Below are 23,357 nucleotides of genomic sequence, written 5' to 3' on the forward strand. Positions count from 1 at the left end.
AGTCGGGTTATAGTTAGAGGTTTGTAGTTCTGTCTGTACTACATAGTTAACACACAAACTGTCTACTGTTAGTCGGGTTATAGTTAGAGGTTTGTAGTTCTGTCTGTACTACATAGTTAACACACAAACTGTGTACTGTTAGTGTGGTTATAGTTAGAGATTTGTAGTTCTGTCTGTACTACATAGTTAACACACAAACTGTGTACTGTTAGTCGGGCTGTACTACATAGTTAACACACAAACTGTGGACTGTTAGTCGGGTTAAAGTTAGAGGTTTGTAGTTCTGTCTGTACTACATAGTTAACACACAAACTGTGTACTGTTAGTCGGGTTATAATTAGAGGTTTGTAGTTATGTCTGTACTACATAGTTAACACACAAACTGTGTACTGTTAGTCGGGCTGTACTACATAGTTAACACACAAACTGTGTACTGTTAGTCGGGTTATAGTTAGAGGTTTGTAGTTCTGTCTGTACTTCATAGTTAACACACAAACTGTGTACTGTTAGTCGGGTTATAATTAGAGGTTTGTAGTTCTGTCTGTACTACATAGTTAACACACAAACTGTGTACTGTTAGTCGGGCTGTACTACATAGTTAACACACAAACTGTCTACTGTTAGTCGGGTTATAGTTAGAGGTTTGTAGTTCTGTCTGTACTACATAGTTAACACACAAACTGTGTACTGTTAGTCGGGTTATAGTTAGAGGTTTGTAGTTCTGTCTGTACTACATAGTTAACACACAAACTGTCTACTGTTAGTCGGGTTATAGTTAGAGGCTTGTAGTTCTGTCTGTACTACATAGTTAACACACAAACTGTGTACTGTTAGTACTACATAGTTAACACACAAACTGTGTACTGTTAGTCGGGTTATAGTTAGAGGTTTGTAGTTCTGTCTGTACTACATAGTTAACACACAAACTGTGTACTGTTAGTCGGGTTATAGTTAGAGATTTGTAGTTCTGTCTGTACTACATAGTTAACACACAAACTGTGTACTGTTAGTCGGGCTGTACTACATAGTTAACACACAAACTGTGTACTGTTAGTCGGGCTGTACTACATAGTTAACACACAAACTGTGTACTGTTAGTCGGGTTATAGTTAGAGGTTTGTAGTTCTGTTTGTACTACATAGTTAACACACAAACTGTGTACTGTTAGTCGGGCTGTACTACATAGTTAACACACAAACTGTGTACTGTTAGTCGGGTTATAGTTAGAGGTTTGTAGTTCTGTTTGTACTACATAGTTAACACACAAACTGTGTACTGTTAGTCGGGCTGTACTACATAGTTAACACACAAACTGTGTACTGTTAGTCGGGTCATAGTTAGAGGTTTGTAGTTCTGTCTGTACTACATAGTTAACACACAAACTGTCTACTGTTAGTCGGGTTATAGTTAGAGGTTTGTAGTTCTGTCTGTACTACATAGTTAACACACAAACTGTGTACTGTTAGTCGGGTTATAGTTAGAGGTTTGGAGTTCTGTTGTACTACATAGTTAACACACAAACTATGTACTGTTAGTCGGGTTATAGTTAGAGGTTTGTAGTTCTGTCTGTACTACATAGTTAACACACAAACTGTGTACTGTTAGTCGGGTTATAGTTAGAGGTTTGTAGTTCTGTCTGTACTACATAGTTAACACACAAACTGTGTACTGTTAGTCGGGTTATAGTTAGAGGTTTGTAGTTCTGTCTGTACTACATAGTTAACACACAAACTGTCTACTGTTAGTCGGGTTATAGTTAGAGGTTTGTAGTTCTGTCTGTACTACATAGTTAACACACAAACTGTGTACTGTTAGTCGGGTTATAGTTAGAGGTTTGTAGGTCTGTTGTACTACATAGTTAACACACAAACTATGTACTGTTAGTCGGGTTATAGTTAGAGGTTTGTAGTTCTGTCTGTACTACATAGTTAACACACAAACTGTGTACTGTTAGTCGGGCTGTACTACATAGTTAACACACAAACTGTGTACTGTTAGTCGGGTTATAGTTAGAGGTTTGTAGTTCTGTCTGTACTACATAGTTAACACACAAACTGTGTACTGTTAGTCGGGTTATAGTTAGAGGTTTGTAGTTCTGTTTGTACTACATAGTTAACACACAAACTGTGTACTGTTAGTACAACATAGTTAACACACAAACTGTGTACTGTTAGTCGGGCTGTACTACATAGTTAACACACAAACTGTGTACTGTTAGTCGGGTTATAGTTAGAGGTTTGTAGTTCTGTCTGTACTACATAGTTAACACACAAACTGTGTACTGTTAGTCGGGTTATAGTTAGAGGTTTGTAGTTCTGTTTGTACTACATAGTTAACACACAAACTGTGTACTGTTAGTACAACATAGTTAACACACAAACTGTGTACGGTTAGTAAGTCGGGTTATAGTTAGAGGTTTGTAGTTCTGTCTGTACTACATAGTTAACACACAAACTGTGTACTGTTAGTCGGGTTTTAGATAGAGATTTGTAGTTATGTTTGTACTACATAGTTAACACACAAACTGTGGACTGTTAGTCGGGCTGTACTACATAGTTAACACACAAACTGTGTACTGTTAGTCGGGTTATAGTTAGAGGTTTGTAGTTCTGTTTGTACTACATAGTTAACACACAAACTGTGTACTGTTAGTACAACATAGTTAACACACAAACTGTGTACGGTTAGTAAGTCGGGTTATAGTTAGAGGTTTGTAGTTCTGTCTGTACTACATAGTTAACACACAAACTGTGGACTGTTAGTCGGGTTATAGTTAGAGGTTTGTAGTTCTGTTTGTACTACATAGTTAACACACAAACTGTGTACTGTTAGTGTGGTTAGTTATAGTTAGAGGTTTGTAGTTCTGTTTGTACTACATAGTTAACACACAAACTGTGTACTGTTAGTCGGGTTATAGTTAGAGATTTGTAGTTCTGTTTGTACTACATAGTTAACACACAAACTGTGTACTGTTAGTCGGGCTGTACTACATAGTTAACACACAAACTGTGTACTGTTAGTCGGGTTATAGTTAGAGATTTGTAGTTATGTTTGTACTACATAGTTAACACACAAACTGGTTACTGTTAGTCGGGCTGTACTACATAGTTAACACACAAACTGTGTACTGTTAGTCGGGTTATAGTTAGAGATTTGTAGTTATGTTTGTACTACATAGTTAACACACAAACTGTGTACTGTTAGTCGGGTTATAGTTAGAGGTTTGTAGTTCTGTCTGTACTACATAGTTAACACACAAACTGTGTACTGTTAGTACAACATAGTTAACACACAAACTGTGTACTGTTAGTCGGGTTATAGTTAGAGGTTTGTATTTCTGTTTGTACTACATAGTTAACACACAAACTGTGTACTGTTAGTCGGGCTGTACTACATAGTTAACACACAAACTGTGTACTGTTAGTCGGGTTATAGATAGAGATTTGTAGTTATGTTTGTGCTACATAGTTAACACACAAACTGTGTACTGTTAGTCGGGTTTTAGATAGAGATGTGTAGTTATGTTTGTACTACATAGTTAACACACAAACTGTGTACTGTTAGTACTACATAGTTAACACACAAACTGTGTACTGTTAGTCGGGTTTTAGATAGAGATTTGTAGTTCTGTTTGTACTACATACTTAACACACAAACTGTTTACTGTTAGTCGGGTTATAGATAGAGATTTGTAGGTCTGCTTGACCTATATATTAAACACTCTTTAGACTGTATACTATTGGAATGTATTTGCAATAGTTCATTCACATAAGAACGGGTTGTAAACAGTTGGCGTGTGTTTGGAGTCAGGATAAAGCTGAATGAACAAGGCCCATATTAACATCAGCGGTTATAAAGACCATATTGTACCTGACATGGAATTCATGTGATTGACAGATTGTAAGATTGTAAATAAACCGGGGTCTGTACATCCGACCTGTGTCCTACTATGTGCTGTATATATACAATATATATATATATATTTATACTTTGGCATGCTTACATTTCGGCTTGTATGTTTTGCACTACATACGAATCAGATTTCACTAAACGAACTCTGTTTATACATTTGCCAACTGCTAAAGTACGGTCACTGAACTGAGACGGCTGCAGCGTGTCAAATGCTGCATTATTCAATTTTTTTAATGATACCAATTGAAATGAAATGTGATTTGAATTAACCTAAATCGAATTAAACTTAATGAGCACATTTATAATTACAGTAGTAATTTGATGGCTATAAATAGCAACAAACAGACCTAGGTAGACAAATGACGACCACGTGTTATCACGTGGGATATGAAAGTGTAATGAACAACGCCAGACAGTTTCCTCAGCTCTAATGATTTTCTCAATGAATATGCATGTCTGAAGTTATATTGGGAATTTTTTAAATGATCATTAAAAGGCATCCACAACAACATGGAATAATTTATTTTAATTTCAGTTGATTTTAATTGAAATTATATTCTAAATGTACAAGAAAACAACAAAATTTAAAAGCTGTCAATGTGATTGTTCAACTACGTTGCTATGATACATGTAGCCAGGCAATGCTTTATATCGCTACGATTTAATTTAATTTGATTTAATTCAATTCAGCAATTCGATTCAATTACATTCGAATGTTTCCTATACAATTCTAATTGCATAAAAAATATTGCAATGCATATGCATACATTACGGTTTAACAGTATAAGTTTTCGTAAATTCCTCGTATAATCTCGATTATAAGCTGCCAAAATGGAAATAAGATTTCATCTTCTGGTATTTTAAATTTCATTCCATATCGAGATACCTTTCTCTACCATGATCATGTAAACGACATTTATAGAAAAAGTGGATTTCGTATTTAGTAAAATTACAAACTTTACAGACTGTTCTGTATCTTGGTACGCTTTTTATTCGACCACGTGCCATTTTTAAGTCATGCGCACAGAGTCTAAACTAAGTATAAATCGTCTAAGATTGACGTCGCTAATGTTATATTTTGTAGGTTAACGTCACATATAAATCATGTCAATTTCTACGGTGTAGTAACTAAGAGTTTATTCTTATACTCAATAACCTGCGCGTGAAATATGGCACGTGTTGATATAAATAGTTTGAGGAGTCGTGTGTACCAGTCCCCTTCCTCAGAGCTAGACTGTCATGTACAAAACTAATACACAGGGGAGGGATGCAACATTCACCAATGTACAGAAGAATTACCGTCACATCATTAACAGCCCGGAGACCCCGGTACCAGTCCTTGGGATGATATCATCTCCGGGGTTGATACCTGGGTGTGACAATGAGAGAGCCAATTATCAGCCCGAGACCCCGGTACCAGCCCTTGGGGTGACGTCTTCTCCGGGGGTGATACCTGGGTGAGACAATGCCGGTAGCAGCCCTAGACCTTGGTATCGGCCCTAGACCCCGGTAGCGGCCCTAGACCCCGGTATCCGCCCTAGACCCCAGTATCAGCCCTAGACCCCGGTATCAGCCCTAGACCCCGGTATCCGCCCTAGACCTCGGTATCAGCCCTAGACCCCGGTATCAGCCCTAGACTCCGGTATCCGCCCTAGACCCCGGTATCCGCCCTAGACCCCGGTATTAGCCCTAGACCCCGGTATCAGCCCTAGACCCCGGTATCAGCCCTAGACCCCGGTATCAGCCCTAGACTCCGGTAGCGGCCCTAGACCCCGGTATCCGCGCCCTAGACCCCGGTATCAGCCCTAGACCCCGGTATCAGCCCTAGACCTCGGTATCAGCCCTAGACCCCGGTATCAGCCCTAGACTCCGGTATCCGCCCTAGACCCCAGTATCAGCCCTAGACTCCGGTAGCGGCCCTAGACCCCGGTATCCGCCCTAGACCCCGGTATCAGCCCTAGACCCCGGTATCAGCCCTAGACTCCGGTAGCGGCCCTAGACCCCGGTATCCGCCCTAGACCCCGGTATAAGCCCTAGACCCCGGTAGCGGCCATAGACCCCGGTATCCGCCATAGACCCCGGTATCCGCCCTACACCCCGGTATCAGCCCTAGACCCCGGTATCCGCCCTAGACCCCGGTATCCGCCCTAGACACCGGTATCAGCCCTAGACCTCGGTATCGACCCTAAACCCCGGTATCGGCCCTAGACCCCGGTATCAGCCCTAGACCCCGGTAGCGGCCCTAGACCCCTGTATCGGCCCTAGACCCCGGTATCAGCCCTAGACCCCGGTATCCGCCCTAGACCACGGTATCGGCCCTAGACCCCGGTATCGGCCCTAGACCCCGGTATCGGCCCTAGACCCCGGTATCAGCCCTAGACCCCGGTAGCGGCCCTAGACCTCGGTACCATCCCTAGACCCCGGTATCCGCCCTAGACCCCGGTATCGGCCCTAGACCCCGGTATTGACCCTAGACCCCGGTATCGACCCTAGACCTCGGTATCAGCCCTAGACCTCGGTATCGGCCAGAGACCCCGGTATCGGCCCTAGACCCGGAATCGGCCAGAGACCCCGGTATCGGCCCGAGACCCCGGTATCGGCCCGAGACCCCGGAATTGGCCAGAGACCTCGGTATCAGCCCTAGACCCCGATAGCGGCCCTAGACCTCGGTATCGGCCCTAGACCACGGTATCGGCCCTCAGGATGATGTTTACCAGATTAATCAGTCAATGTGTGACAATGACACTCGATCTGTTAGTGGTATGTTGTAGTGATGTGCCATTTTTATATGACATTGAATTTTACTCTGTGTCATTCTGACGTGATATAGCGTTAATACCTTTACTTCCGGTGTGATGTTGACTTCATATACAATGATTAGGGAAACATCAGCATTTACTTCCAGTGTAATGAGATAAGTTCGTTTGAAATTTATGGCAATGATCAGTCCGGTACAGTACAGCACCTCACTTCCGGTGTCCAGGCAATGCAGCTTACGTTAACCTTCAACTGACCCCATTGCGTGATCACAAGAGGGGACAAAAATCGGGATATTATCTTTTCTCTTCTTTTGAGACAACTCTCTTGACACTGCCTCACTCTTGCCATTTAGTTGAGCGTTCGCCTCTGTGAGGAAGGATTTGGGTTCTGACCCCTGGCTGAGACATACCAGAGTTCATAACAAGATGCCCAAATGACCTGTATCGACCACATGGATATTGCGGCGGTTATGGCAAAACACTACTTTAAAATGGTAGTTGTTACTGTCACGAAACGCTCAGCATTTCGGGAGTGGGACGACTGTTTTGCCGTTGTCCGTATAATGTGACCGGGTGGGGTGTCCTGCTGGATGTCTTCGGCAGTGTGTTTTGGTGAGGTTGCACTATAAAGTCGGCATCAGTTTCACATCATCACAAGGAGACAAACACGACCATACCGCAGCTTCTCAAAACACACAAACACTTCACGCATGTGTCTCGGACATAGAGGAGGCCGTCCTTAATGACCATAGCTGTTGATTGGACTTCAAACAATTAAAAATGTACTAAACCAAGCCATTCGGGAAATGAGCCAAATTACGATATCCACTTTTTTCGGCATAGCCGTATAATATTCCTTTTGCCGCGGATATGACGCGACAGGTGGCGTTACTGGTCAAGATGAAGTATGTGATTGGTCAATGTAGCGGTAAATTCAAAATACAGATATGCAGTTAAAAACGAAACAAAGTTAAGATTGAATGCAAGCTGAATACGTGGAGTTTCGTTTCAATTGACACATTAATACAATTATATTCCTGATTTAAATGCAGTCTTATTCTCAATTAAAATGATTCAAACTGATATAATTTTGTTATCCGTGCTGAAACGCATTAGTTCGTTAATCTATTTCACCATTAGTACTATGCCGTTTATCTTTTTTAAAGATATTTCTTGTTTTCCGTTGTATAGAAGAGAGCCTTTTGCAGAAATGTTTAAGTCAAGTCAAAAACCTAGTTTTCACGTAACATATACGTGATTAAGTTCAAAGTTTAACGACACTCTGCACGTGCGTGGTCGGTTGATGCGATGATTCAGAGATATGCAGTATACACTACGTCATTCAAAACATAGGTAAAAGTTGTTTTCAGTAGATAGATACACAACTGCCTCGGGTTGAGGGTGCTGTTTGCGATGTTAACTTTTAAATGTGAGAATTTTGCGATAGAACGTGTTACTTTGTTGACAGTTAACATTAATCACGCCATGACTTGCGAGCTAATAGATCACGTGACACAGAATATTTATATATGTAAACACATCATTGCTTACTTCTTTGATTGTATCACGAAAACTTACGTTTTTTTTCACCTCGTAGTTTACTATGGTACATGAAATATAAAAAAAAAACAAAAAAAAACATTTTAATCACACGGATAGCAAAAATGTATGTCACTGATAACACGAAAATGGTCACAGTGATGAATTTCGAAACACAAATCCGGTCGAAGAAACTAGGTACCGCAGTTTTCGACCTACTTTTTCCTATTGATGGTGGGGTAACTATAAGTAGGGTACACTAGTAGGCTGTTCTGGTATCTTTATCATAATCTACCTTATACAAATATCTGTTTACAAAATTATCCGACAGCTCCGCACGACCCTCGTACAACACACAATAGACGGCGAAGTTTTCGCGGAGACGTATGGCGCAGTTCTCCGTAATTGGGACAATTATATCGTTCTGATAAAGTCTGTTTGTGTCTGAAATACGTTTATACAACTTATCGACATGTTTTAAACGTCTCTACCTAAGGAATGCGGTTCTATATTTACTTGATTATATCTAAAAAGGGATTAACTACTTCCTAAAATAGCACAGCGACTATTTTGCATACCTTTACATGGTGGATAAGGAATATTTGACACTTAATCCCATCGAAACCGACAGCGAAACATCACTTTTTATCAAGGAATTCGTTTTACATTTTGATGAGATATTGTGAATAGATGCATATGTTCTGCAATTTTTGCAAGTTATTTGAAATCTAACGAAATTGAATTTTAACAGCATTTAGAGAGAGGTATTCCGGCATTTCCTGTTTATGTTTGAGAACAGACATCACGGTTTGAGATTAAACTTTTAAGTTAATCAGATTACCGGGGTAACTATCATAATTCTTCAATTACTAATCCGAGTCAGCTTGCTTACGTTTTCCTGCCCATGGCGTCATTCAATTGTGGAATAAAAACATCTTTAAGGTGTTGGTTATAGAGGGCTTCTTCCCGGATGTTGTTTTGTTTGTTTGCTGGCTTTATCGACCAATTTCGAGTCATTTTGAGGTGGGGTCTCCTTGTAGTAGCTGGTGGCTACCTCACTGAACAACATACAAGATACCTGTTGCATGCCATCCTGAGCAATTAGGGTAAAGTGTCTTGCCCAGGGACACAACCCTGACAGCACAGACCGGCCCGTTCCTTATAGCTTCCCGAGAAATACAAACCGACACGGGTAGGGAGCGTGGAACCACGCACCTCGGATTTTCACCCGCGCTCCAACCGACTGAGATATCGTGGTCTCGCTTCTTCTCGGACGCTATACAGTCATAGTGACAATATCACAAGTCTACCCTACATACTGTACTGACCACAGGGATTTGGCGCGAATTCCCAACGTACATGGTCCATATATGCTTACTATAATGCATATATATGGACAGTCGGTTGGGAAATCGTGCCAAGTCCCCGTGGAACTGACGAACGGTGGCAGGTACATGCACATGGACCTGATGATGTGTTTCAGTTTAGTTGCATTCGAATCTATCTCAGTGTGTATCACAGGGACCTGATATGTTACAGTTTGTGTGCATTCGAACCTATCTCAATGTGTATCACGGGGACCTGACGATATATTACAGTTTAGTTGCATTCGAATCTATCTCAATGTGTATCACAGGGACCTGATATGTTACAGTTTGTGTGCATTCGAACCTATCTCAATGTGTATCACGGGGACCTGACGATATATTACAGTTTAGTTGCATTCGAATCTATCTCAGTGTGTATCACAGGGACCTGATATGTTACAGTTTGTGTGCATTCGAATCTATCTCAATGTGTATCACGGGGACCTGACGATATATTACAGTTTAGGTGCATTCGAATCTATCTCAGTGTGTATCACAGGGACCTGATATGTTACAGTTTGTGTGCATTCGAACCTATATCAATGTGTATCACGGGGACCTGACGATATATTACAGTTTAGTTGCATTCGAATCTATCTCAGTGTGTATCACAGGGACCTGATATGTTACAGTTTGTGTGCATTCGAATCTATCTCAATGTGTATCACGGGGACCTGACGATATATTACAGTTTAGGTGCATTCGAATCTATCTCAATGTGTATCACAGGGACCTGATATGTTACAGTTTGTGTGCATTCGAACCTATCTCAATGTGTATCACGGGGACCTGACTATATATTACAGTTTAGGTGCATTCGAATCTATCTCAATGTGTATCACAGGGACCTGACGATATATTACAGTTTAGGTGCATTCGAATCTATTTCGGTGTGTATCACAGGGACCTGATAATTTGATACGGTGTATGTGTATTTGGACTGATCCGTTACAAATATTTGATGCACACAATGTTTATTTGAAAGGGGAGGGAGATGTCTATATCAATATTCGATATTCAATATTCAGTAAACACCTAACCCTCAATAATGTAGGGAGTCCTGCCTCTATGGGTATACGTACTACGACATTATATAAGTAGTAGTTTCCCATATCATACTACATGTTTCTCGTTAATTGTCTTCTCATTAATAGTTCAAATTAAATTGAGATAATAAATTATCAGGATATATCAAATGGCATTACCAGTGAATTACGATTCGTTTAAACACAGAAACATCACAAGTGTCGATAGTGGTAACCAATGTCATGAGCAATTCATTACGACTAACCTTTAAAATCACATGTTAAATGGTGACTAATGGCCCCGTTATTGCACAAGCAACATAAACAAAGCCAAAACTGAAGTGTAATTGAAAACAATTAGTTAAACTACAAAAACACGCGTTTGGCATTTTAAATTGTTTTAATCCCGATTGTGGCACCTCATAAAATATGCGCTATCAAAAGTTATCAAAATAAACGATTTAAGCTGACATATATTTGGGTTGTGTTGTATTTATATAGGGTGTTTAAACGTTAACGTTAATATGCAACGTAAACTACCTATGTTATAGATATTACGTACATTATTGTATCAATTGTTTTATCACTTATTATTCCTGTAAGATTCTGTAATATTTATCAAGTATGGACCTTAGATGAGGTCGTTATGGTGTTATATCAACCATATCAATCTGGTAATAAACCAATATTGACCGAGTACGAAGACCGATTTCAGGAAGACCCTCGATGCAAGGAGTGTGTCCAGACTTCTTAAACTTATATTCGTCCTATGTTGACCGCTATACCCAGTGGTTTTTTTTATATATCTTGTGTGTTTTATTGTGCTTATATCGCTCTCTGCTGGCCGCTTTATGCAGTTTTTTTTTTTTTTTTTTGCATAATTACAGGGGGTCTTTGCTGGGCCAACATATCGCCGTCCAGTACGTGTAGTACCCTATATAGAGCTAACATCACCCAGGAGGATTGCTGTCGTCACACATTCTCCCCCTCCATAGGCTGGTCACCCTCCGATTTTCTCACCAACGGCCAGGTGTTTTACTGGAAGGCTCTCATGAAAGGCGTGTCCAACTGCCATCGCTGTCATAGTAAGTTCAGGGTTAGGGGTATTATTTGGATAAATAAACCGACCCTTTAGAGGGAGAACAATCTCGATTCAGAGATAATATTTCTTTAAATACAATACGGAGCTTTGCCAAGTGCCTTACTTAAGATTACTAATCCCGATATTAAAGCCATTTCTCTGTCTATACAACAAAGGTTTTGTCATTGTTCTCTGTCTACATAACAAAGGATTTATAATTTTTCTTCTTCTCTCTTCTCTATAAAATATGAATCGAATGTATCATTTTTGCTAGAAGACCAACACCAATCTCCGATTTGCAACCTTTTAAATTCGTAGTATTATAAAAAAAAAAAAACAAAAAAAAAACTGTCTATCTCTATAAAAGACATATATATATATATAACTCTGATAGAACAAACATTGAATGACCAATCTGACCTACTCATTAGAATATCATACATTGTGTTAGGGAACAGAGCCCTTCTCATGTTTGTATCCTTTAACCTAGATAGTTGTGCCAACATCCGATGTGTTCCGGGTCGTGTTTGCCGGATGCGGAAGAGAGTACCTAAGTGCGTGTGTCGGCCCCAGTGTACGGACGAAATGCGGAAGCGTGGCTCCATATGTGGCACCGACAGCGTCACATATAAGAACTACTGTCACATGCTCAAGCGAAACTGTAGAAAGAACCAACAGACACACGTTGCCTACTTTGGCAAGTGTAAACGTGAGTTTGTAAATTATGACACATTTTCTTCGTGTTGATTAATTTGTATGATACATTGGTATATAGTTTTGTATTTTAGGCGTACCATATCAGTGACTACCTTCTTCACCTTCATTAACGCTGATGTATTATTCGTGGGATTGATTGTATCAGGAAATGCATTATGGGTATCATTTTGTCACGTGATTATCCGTTTATCTTTGTCTAAAACATCAGACACGTAGCCGAACGTAAGACATGTAGTGGAACGTAAGACATGTAGTGGAATATAAGACATGTAGTGGAATATAAGACATAAGACACGTAGTGGAACATAACACATCATGTTAAAAGATATCGTAGCAACATACATGTACTTTTGATTTTTTGTTGACAGGTGCGTGTAAGAGGGTGAAATGTCTGACCGGAACTCAATGCTTGGAGGACCAGAATGGACTTCCTCATTGTGTGCGATGCCGGTCAATTTGCCCGGTGATAACCAATCCTAACTTTGTGTGTGGTGATGACCAAGTGTCCTATCCCAGCGTCTGTCACGTGCGGGCCTCAATTTGCATTCGACAGACACCAATACGTATCGCGTACGGAGGCAGATGTCGAGGTGAGAAGCACGTGGTATATACTGACCAATTTACTGTTTGAACCCACTTTTTAAAAAAAAATTAGCTTGAAAAAACATTTTTCGAATCCTGTTAATTTTTGCCCCTTGTTAGACGTGATTTAATTTTGTCTAAAATTATGTAAATTTTTCATTTCAATGTGGAAGTGGGATTTTACGGACGATCGATATCATTGGAATATATGACGACAGGTGTCAAGGTCATATGAAGACAGATATCAAGGTCATATGACGACAGGTGCCAAGGTCATATGACGATAGGTTTCAATGTCATATTACGATAGGTGTTGGGGTCATATCGCGACAGGTGCCAAAGTCATATATGACGACACGTGTCAGGTCATATGACGATAGGTGCCAAGGTCACATAACGATTGGTGTAAACGTTTTATGGCGTTAGGTACCAAGGTCATACAACGATAGGTGTCAAAGTCATATGACTACGGGTACAAAGGTTATATATGTGATAAATGTCAAGGTCGCAATATGATAGATAATGAAGTGATGTGATGAGTGGCGAAAAGGGTTACACGAGGACATATTACAAGGATAGATGACGATTTGTGTGAAGTTTGTTTGGGTGTTTGTTTGTTTGGTTTATCGCCCCGTGAACAGCCAGGATCATCAAGAGCAATTAGGGTAAAGTGTCTTGGTGTCTCGGACACAATCAGGACAGCACAGACCGGCCCGTTTCACAGCTTCCGAGAAACACAAACTGACACGGGTAGGGAGCTTCGAACCTGTGTAAGGAGAGACACAATTATTAGTATTGTTGGGTTTTGTAAAAATCACAAATGTTGAAAAATATGTAGCCATGGGATGGAAAAATATGTCGAATTGGTTCGATTCTCATTTCTACCTTCACATTAGTCGCCTCTTACGGACTGTGGTAACGACATATTCTACAGCTAATCAACAGCATACACAATGAAACAATATATTTAAATCGCATATATTATGACATTTTCTCGTTTTGTATTTTTCAGAAAACGCGACATGTTCAGACACGATGTGTCCTGACAACTATCAGTGTTTGGTGAATAGAAAAACACTTCAGCCCATGTGTGTCAACTGTCGTATGAAGTGTTCACCAATGTCCACTGTCCCTGTGTGTGGTACGGACGGGGTCAGCTACGACAATTATTGCAAGCTGTTTAATACGTCATGCGAGTCCGGAGTCTTCATCACCACCAAACACAGTGGTCACTGCCATAGTCGTAAGTAACACAAATAAAAGTCAAAATCAAATGACAAAACAGCAGTCGTAAGTAATAAAACTACAGTCGTAAGTAACAAAACCACAGTCGTAATTAAGTAACAAAACCACAGTCGTAAGTAACAAAACCACGGTCGTAAGTAACAAAACCACAGTCGTAAGTAACAAAACCACAGTCGTAAGTAACAAAACCACAGTCGTAATTAAGTAACAAAACCACAGTCGTAAGTAACAAAACCACAGTCGTAAGTAACAAAACCACAGTCGTAAGTTACAAAACCACGGTCGTAAGTAACAAAACCACGGTCGTAAGTAACAAAACAGCAGTCGTAAGTAACAAAACCACAGTCGTAAGTAACAAACCACAGTCGTAATTAAGTAACAAAACCACAGTCGTAAGTAACAAAACCACAGTCGTAATTAAGTAACAAAACCACAGTCGTAAGTAACAAAACCACAGTCGTAAGTAACAAAACCACGGTCGTAAGTAACAAAACCACAGTCGTAAGTAACAAAACCACAGTCGTAATTAAGTAACAAAACCACAGTCGTAAGTAACAAAACCACAGTCGTAATTAAGTAACAAAACCACAGTCGTAATTAAGTAACAAAACCACAGTCGTAATTAAGTAACAAAACCACAGTCGTAAGTAACAAAACCACAGTCGTAAGTTACAAAACCACAGTCGTAAGTAACAAAACCACGGTCGTAAGTAACAAAACAGCAGTCGTAAGTAACAAAACCACAGTCGTAAGTAACAAACCACAGTCGTAATTAAGTAACAAAACCACAGTCGTAAGTAACAAAACCACAGTCGTAATTAAGTAACAAAACCACAGTCGTAAGTAACAAAACCACCGTCGTAAGTAACAAAACCACAGTCGTAAGTAACAAAACCACAGTCGTAAGTAACACAAATAAAAGTCAAAATAAAATGACAAAACAGCAGTCGTAAGTAACAAAACCACAGTCGTAAGTAACAAACCACAGTCGTAATTAAGTAACAAAACCACAGTCGTAAGTAACAAAACCACAGTCGTAATTAAGTAACAAAACCACAGTCGTAAGTAACAAAACCACAGCCGTAAGTAACAAAACCACAGTCGTAAGTAACAAACCACAGTCGTAATTAAGTAACAAAACCACAGTCGTAAGTAACAAAACCACAGTCGTAATTAAGTAACAAAACCACAGTCGTAAGTAACAAAACCACAGTCGTAAGTAACAAAACCACAGCCGTAAGTAACAAAAACCACAGTCGTAAGTAACAAAACCACGGTCGTAAGTAACAAAACCACGGTCGTAAGTAACAAAACCACAGTCGTAAGTAACAAAACCACGGTCGTAAGTAACAAAACCACAGTCGTAATTAAGTAACAAAACCACAGCCGTAAGTAACAAAACCACAGTCGTAATTAAGTAACAAAACCACAGTCGTAAGTTACAAAACCACAGTCGTAAGTAACAAAACCACAGTCGTAAGTTACAAAACCACAGTCGTAAGTAACAAAACCACGGTCGTAAGTAACAAAACCACAGTCGTAAGTAACAAAACCACAGTCGTAATTAAGTAACAAAACCACAGTCGTAATTAAGTAACAAAACCACAGTCGTAAGTAACAAAACCACAGTCGTAAGTAACAAAACCACAGTCGTAATTAAGTAACAAAACCACAGTCGTAAGTAACAAAACCACAGTCGTAATTAAGTAACAAAACCACAGCCGTAAGTAACAAAACCACAGTCGTAATTAAGTAACAAAACCACAATCGTAAGTAACAAAACCACAGTCGTAATTAAGTAACAAAACCACAGTCGTAAGTAACAAAACCACAGTCGTAAGTAACAAAACCACAGTCGTAATTAAGTAACAAAAACCACAGTCGTAAGTAACAAAACCACAGTCGTAAGTAACAAAACCACAGTCGTAAGTAACAAAACCACAGTCGTAATTAAGTAACAAAACCACAGTCGTAAGTAACAAAACCACGGTCGTAAGTAACAAAACCACAGTCGTAATTAAGTAACAAAACCACAGTCGTAAGTAACAAAACCACGGTCGTAAGTAACAAAACCACAGTCGTAAGTAACAAAACCACAGTCGTAATTAAGTAACAAAACCACAGTCGTAAGTTACAAAACCACAGTCGTAAGTAACAAAACCACAGTCGTAAGTAACAAAACCACGGTCGTAAGTAACAAAACCACAGTCGTAAGTAACAAAACCACAGTCGTAAGTAACAAAAACACAGTCGTAAGTAACAAAACCACAGTCGTAATTAAGTAACAAAACCACAGTCGTAAGTAACAAAACCACAGTAGTAAGTAACAAAACCAGTCGTAATTAAGTAACAAAACCACAGTCGTAATTAAGTAACAAAACCACAATCGTAAGTAACAAAACCACAGTCGTAAGTAACAAAACCACAGTCGTAAGTAACAAAACCACAGTCGTAATTAAGTAACAAAACCACAGTCGTAAGTAACAAAACCAGTCGTAATTAAGTAACAAAACCACAGTCGTAAGTAACAAAACCACGGTCGTAAGTAACAAAACCACAGTCGTAATTAAGTAACAAAACCACAGTCGTAAGTAACAAAACCGCAGTCGTAAGTAACAAAACCACAGTCGTAAGTAACAAAACCACAGTCGTAATTAAGTAACAAAACCACAGTCGTAAGTAACAAAACCACAGTCGTAATTAAGTAACAAAACCACAGTCGTAAGTAACAAAACCACGGTCGTAAGTAACAAAACCACAGTCGTAAGTAGCAAAACCACAGTCGTAAGTAACAAAACCACAGTCGTAAGTAACAAAACCACAGTCGTAAGTAACAAACCACAGTCGTAAGTAACAAAACCACAGTCGTAATTAAGTAACAAAACCACAGTCGTAAGTAACAAAACCACAGTCGTAAGTAACAAACCACAGTCGTAAGTAACAAAACCACAGTCGTAATTAAGTAACAAAACCACAGTCGTAAGTAACAAAACCACAGTCGTAAGTAACAAAACCACAGTCGTAAGTAACAAAACCACAGTCGTAATTAAGTAACAAAACCACAGTCGTAAGTAACAAACCACAGTCGTAAGTAACAAAACCACAGTCGTAATTAAGTAATAAAACCACAGTCGTAAGTAACAAAACCACAGTCGTAAGTAACAAAACCACAGTCGTAATTAAGTAACAAAACCACAGTCGTAAGTAACAAAACCACGGTCGTAAGTAACAAAACCACAGTCGTAAGTAACAAAACCACAGTCGTAAGTAACAAACCACAGTCGTAAGTAACAAAACCACAGTCGTAATTAAGTAACAAAACCACAGTCGTAAGTAACAAAACCACAGTCGTAAGTAACAAACCACAGTCGTAAGTAACAAAACCACAGTCGTAATTAAGTAACAAAACCACAGTCGTAATTAAGTAACAAAACCACAGTAGTAAGTAACAAAACCACAGTAGTAAGTAACAAAACCACAGTAGTAAGTAACAAAACCACAGTCGTTAGTAACAAAACCACGGTCTCAAGTAACAAAACCAGTCTCAAGTAACAAATTAACAGCCGTAGGTAAAACATTACAGTCGAAATTAAGGTGGGTTTTTTAAAATTATTGTACATCAGTAATTACTACAATCCCAATCGTAGGTAGCAAAGTCATAATCGTCATCAACGATCAATACTTATTTATGAAATCCCAATCGAAATTAATGAAATCACAATAGTAATTAATGAAATCACAATCGTAATTAATGAAATCAAGATAGTAATTAATGAAATCACAGAAATAATCAATGAAATCACAATCGTAATTAATGAAATCACAAAAGTAGTTAATGAAATCACGATAGTGATTGATAAAAGTACAATCGAAATTAGTGAAATCACAATCGTTATTAATGAAATCATAATAAAGAAAATCATAAAAACTAATAACAAAATCACAATTGTAAATCCAAAGGTATAGCAGCATAAATTACAAAAATGTACATTGGTATTTAGCAAAATTACAGTAACAAAATCGTAAATGTGTAATTCATCCTTTGCTGATTCGATACGGCTTAGCACTGCAATTACACATTTGTAACTGACAGTACAGAAGTTTCCTTTTTGTTGTATTTTTCAGGAAAAAGAAATTTTAACAGAACATGCAAGAAATGCAAAAGAAAAAAGAGGAGAAAACAAAGACGACGACAACAGCGACGATATAAGACGAGCGTAGGATATTACAAAGTAAATGTCTACAGTACGTATATAACACGTTAACGAGTTACCTTGATCCTCTTGCGTTTATTGCCGTATGAATATGACCTATATATAAGATATTTTGATTGACCAATCAAATTACGGTATATCGTGACTGAGAATAGTCACAGATTAATTTAATTGACCAATCTGATGACGGTATATCGTGACTGTGAGTATAGTCACAGATTAATTTAATTGACCAATCAAATCACGGTATATCTAGAGTGTGAGTATAGTCACAGATTATTTTAATTGACCAATCTGATGACGGTATATATCGTGACTATTGGTTAAGTCACAGATTACTGCAATTGACCAATCAAAGACGAGATATCATGATTGCATAATCACAACTTATTTGATTGACCAATCAAATGACATGGCATATTTGATTGACCAATCAAATGACATGGCATGTCTACACTGTCATATATTATTTTAATTGACCAATCCGATGGCGTGTTTCATCTCGGATGGATATGAATGTGTTTCGTTATTTTCTGAGTTTGTTGTTAGAGGTTGATGTATATATATTACCTACTTCTTTATTTGATGCCATGATTTTAACACTATGCATGAAATTTACTTGATTTTCTTCTAATATAAATCATGGACTTTCTTAATTTTAGAACCACCAAAGTCCGGACAATCAGAACGGATCCTGAAACTGCGAATTATCTCCGATTCGGAGAGTTTGTCACGTGATATCAGTTGACCCGATGTCTGAGTGAAAGGTAAAAGGTTATTAAGTGCATTCCGAACGAGAAACTGGGATATCCAGAGATGTTTATCTGTGATGTAACAGAGACAGACCCGTACCTGTCTGTAAAATTTCACTGACGCTACTGGGCGTGGATTATTTACCCAATGAGGGTGGACAATTCCAGACATTTTGGTATGAGGAAGTGACGTCATGGAGAATACCTGGCCAGAAACGAGACCGAGGCTTTGAAAAAGCCATGGCTGCGAATATGTCATCAGCAGCTTATATATAAATCTATTGATAATTTATTGTTCTTTGTTTTATTGGCACCAAAACCTCATTGTTGTTTCATATCATAATAATATATTGTGTATTTGTCATCGTAATTATTCAATATGTAGATAACTATCGCCATTATCATCGTTATAGTCCTCTTAGACGTTATAATCTCATCATTTTATCATAGTCACCAGAGTCATGTGACTGGGTCGGCAAGTGTTGTGTCATGTGATTGGTCTAATGTGTTTGATCATGTGACTAGCTAAATGCCCGTTATGTCATACGATTGGTCTAACTTGTGTTGCGTCACGTGACCGACCGAATTCCCGTTGTGTCATACGACTGGTCTATTTTGTGTTGTGCAATGTGATTGGTCCAATTCGTGTTGCGTCACGTGACTGGCTGAATTCCTGTGGTGTCATACGACTGGCCTTACTTGTGTTGTGCCATGTCGCCATGTGACTGGTCTTACAGATATTACGTCATGTGGCCGAATACCCCTCTTGTTGTTAGGTATTTGCAAATATATGCGAAGGTAAATAACGCTGTCTTGGTTCTTTCTGGTGGCGATTTATGACACCAGCTACATGTATGTTCGAGCTGGACGTGCGTGCAAAGTGTGAGTGAGTGACTGGTATTTACGGAGAACTAGAGCAGACTGCGTCTGGACTAATTACAGGATACAATATTAGTTGGTAGGTTACTAAACTAGGCCACAGACACCACTTAATGTATCTGTTGGATTGAGCTGGCCGTCTGTCATTGGATATGGTGATAAAAAGAAGACATTAGACATGTTTGTTACGTGTTTGCCTTTATGTATCCAACTAGATAGCATGCTTTTCTCGGCTTCGACACGTTTTCAGGATCAGATAGTATAAAGAAAGCCAGTTTGTCACTTAGGAACGTGATAAAAAAGTCTACTACACGCGCGCCAGAGATCTATTGCCGAAAAGTCAGGAGGACTAACTGGGAAAGATAAGCCGCCTCATCTCTTGTGATTCAGACGATTTGTTAGCTCCATATGCCGTTCTGATATGCATGCCAAACTACGTCGATAATTCTACTATGAAGGTTTCTATTCTATAAATATCACAACAAAATGGCAAAATATCCGTACAAGTTACTTCAGGTCGGAAGTAGAATCCGGAATTTATCATCCGGTTTCCAAATGGTTTGATTCCAAAATTACTTCGTCCTCTGCGTATGTACCAACAGTTCTGAATTGATTTGATGACGACATTTTGGGGAAGTGTCTTTCGGATGGAAAGGAGTTTCTCTCATTTCATCATGTTGTAGAGAAATCTCTAACATAGGGGCGATATTCTTGGTTGGCTAACCGGATGCTCTAGGGAGGGGATGATTTGTTTTCTCCTTGAATTTAATTGAAGAGAAAATGAATCATTCTGTCCCTTAGGAGTGAGATCTCAACCCTCAACCCCTCTAAAGCTGCTAAATTCCCGGCTAGTATTGTGTTCGGTAACGATCCAAAGGGGGTATATTCTCTGACGAGTGCTTCGGATGTCTGGCCCCAAATAGAATAGGGCATACCATTGATCTATTAAAAACATGACCCACAGATTAAAAAAACCGTGGTAGACAGAAATTTACTCAAGGTCAAAGTCAATGTCACAAAGGTCAAATTCCGTTCAAACTGGAAACGTTATTGCCAAAGGTAAACGTCACCATATCAAAGTTCATAGTCTATAAAAGGTCACCAGGTCAGTGTCTATGGTCTATAAGGTAAAGGTCACAAGGTCAAAGTCCATGGTCTATAAGGTAAAGGTCACCAGGTCAAAGTCTATAGTCTATAAGGTAAAGGTCACCAGGTCAAAGTCTATAGTCTTTAAGGTAAAGGTCACCAACTCAAAGTCTATAGTCTATAAGGTAAAGGTCACCAACTCAAAGTCTATAGTCTATAAGGTAAAGGTCACCGGGTCAAAGTCTATAGTCCATAAGGTAAAGGTCATCAGATCAAAGTCTATAATCTATAAGGTAAAGGTCACAATTTCAAAGTTCATGGTATATTAGGCAAAGGTCACCAGGTCAAAGTCTGGTCTATAAGGTAAAGGTCACCAGGTCAAAGTCCATGGTCTATAAGGTTAAATTCATATAAAAGCGATCAATCTTGAGTAGTAAGTACTCGTATTTGATAGGATTACGAAGCATACTTGTGCAAGAAACAATTTGAATGGAGGCCAAATACTCACAGGCATTTAATTTCGTTTCTTTTAATTTCTAATTGTTTATATACCTATCCAATGTCTTCAGTCTAAGGTCAGCACCACAACAGCTATTGCTTAGTAATACCAAATACCAGTACTCCTTTTATAGTATGGACGAAGAAATCAAAGCCTTTAGCCTCCTGTCTGTGTTATCAGTCCAGTATCGCGTATATGTCCTGTAAGGTGAGCAGAATGGGTTATATTTTTCATGTCGTGTTTGTATGTAAAAAGTTGAAAGTATGTAAATGACGATTGGCATTGCGGCGTTGTCCCGTGTATTGTGTTTCTTATCTACTATATCGCTTACTAAGTATGAAGTCAGTAGAGCGTGAACTCTCGTTGAAGCGGGACATTTCCTTTAAAACCAGTAGAGTGTGACGATTCGGTGAAGCGTGTCGTGTATCTGATGTGTAACACAAGTAGAGTGTGACTTGCAAGTAGAGTGTGACGTTTCGGTGAAGCGTGTCTTGTACCTGATGTGTAACACCAGTGGAGTGTGACGTTTCGGTGAGGCGTGTCGTGTACCTGACGTGTAACACCGGTAGAGTGTGACGTTTCGGTGAAGCGTGCCGTGTACCTGACGTGTAACACCGGTAGAGTGTGACGTTTCGGTGAGGCGTGTCGTGTACCTGACGTGTAACACCGGTAGAGTGTGACGTTTCGGTGAAGCGTGTCGTGTATCTGATGTGTAACACCAGTGGAGTGTGACGTTTCGATGAAGCGAGTTGTGTACCTGATGTGTAACACCAGTGGAGTGTGACGCTTCGGTGAGGCGTGTCGTGTACCTGGCGTGTAACACCGGTAGAGTGTGACGTTTCGGTGAAGCGTGTCGTGTATCTGATGTGTAACACCAGTGGAGTGTGACGTTCAGGTCGTGTACCCAGTGTGACGTAACTAAATTCATCCCTATCGTTGTATATCCCAATTTCACCTTTCTTAGGTGACATGACTCTTACAATTATTTCACCTATCATAATCATCATTTTAAGAAGTTTATTTATGTTTCATTAAATGCAACATTATAAAATATGTTGTTTGTTCATTCTTTTTAAAGACGTGACGATTTCAGACATGTTGACACAAGAGAGGCTCCATATGGCCATTCCCAGAGGCGAGACTTACAATATTTCATCCCAGACATTTCGATCGCGTTATCGGTACTTAATCAGACAAACCAAACTGTACCGGCTAGTAAATATCCATTAAAGCTCTATAAAACCCAGTTCAATTAATGGACTATAATTCTCTTTCCGCGTTTAACGTCATAATCGACTTCCATTTTACGAGGGTTCTAAAATTTGTCATGAATTGTTAATTTTTATATAAAAGATGAAATGAGAATTCGTGTAAGATCTTCTGATCAGATAGTAACATAACGCAATCTTCTAGGAGAGAAGAATTTTAACACAATAATCAAAGCCTCCTGTAATGACGACTCTTGCATTGTGATCGCCTTCTTTTAAGTGAAAATTCGATTATTTTCAAAGCATATTTCTTCGGTGTGTCTGTTAGCTTCTGAACCATTTTAATGATACAGACATTGCTGTACCCAGACAGAACTAATAAACCACAAGATATATATTCCGTGTGTCAGAGAATATCTATTTTAATGTAGTGCTAAAATTATATAAGAGTTGTGGCAAAAACAAATTAAGTGATTTCTTACCCAATATTTA

The 23,357-nt window shown here is 39.2% G+C and overlaps 1 protein-coding gene across 2 annotated transcripts in view; it reads left to right on the forward strand.

The window, feature by feature from the left end:
- Nucleotides 1-22,710, forward strand: part of LOC117334805 (follistatin-like) — a 41,818-nt gene extending 19,108 nt beyond the window's left edge. The window contains exons 2-7 of one of the 2 annotated variants that reach the window (XM_033894612.1): nt 11,490-11,687; nt 12,174-12,392; nt 12,769-12,990; nt 13,995-14,225; nt 18,353-18,472; nt 19,104-22,710. In XM_033894612.1, the coding sequence (XP_033750503.1) occupies nt 11,490-11,687; nt 12,174-12,392; nt 12,769-12,990; nt 13,995-14,225; nt 18,353-18,472; nt 19,104-19,189 (1,076 nt within the window). In that variant the 3' untranslated portion in view covers nt 19,190-22,710. The remainder of the gene's footprint in view (nt 1-11,489; nt 11,688-12,173; nt 12,393-12,768; nt 12,991-13,994; nt 14,226-18,352; nt 18,473-19,103) is intronic. The other variant, XM_033894613.1, reaches the window with a different exon arrangement.
- The last annotated feature ends 647 nt before the right edge of the window (nt 22,711-23,357 follow it).

The sequence above is a fragment of the Pecten maximus genome, chromosome 9 (assembly GCF_902652985.1).
Source record: "Pecten maximus chromosome 9, xPecMax1.1, whole genome shotgun sequence".
NCBI lineage: Eukaryota > Metazoa > Mollusca > Bivalvia > Pectinida > Pectinidae > Pecten > Pecten maximus.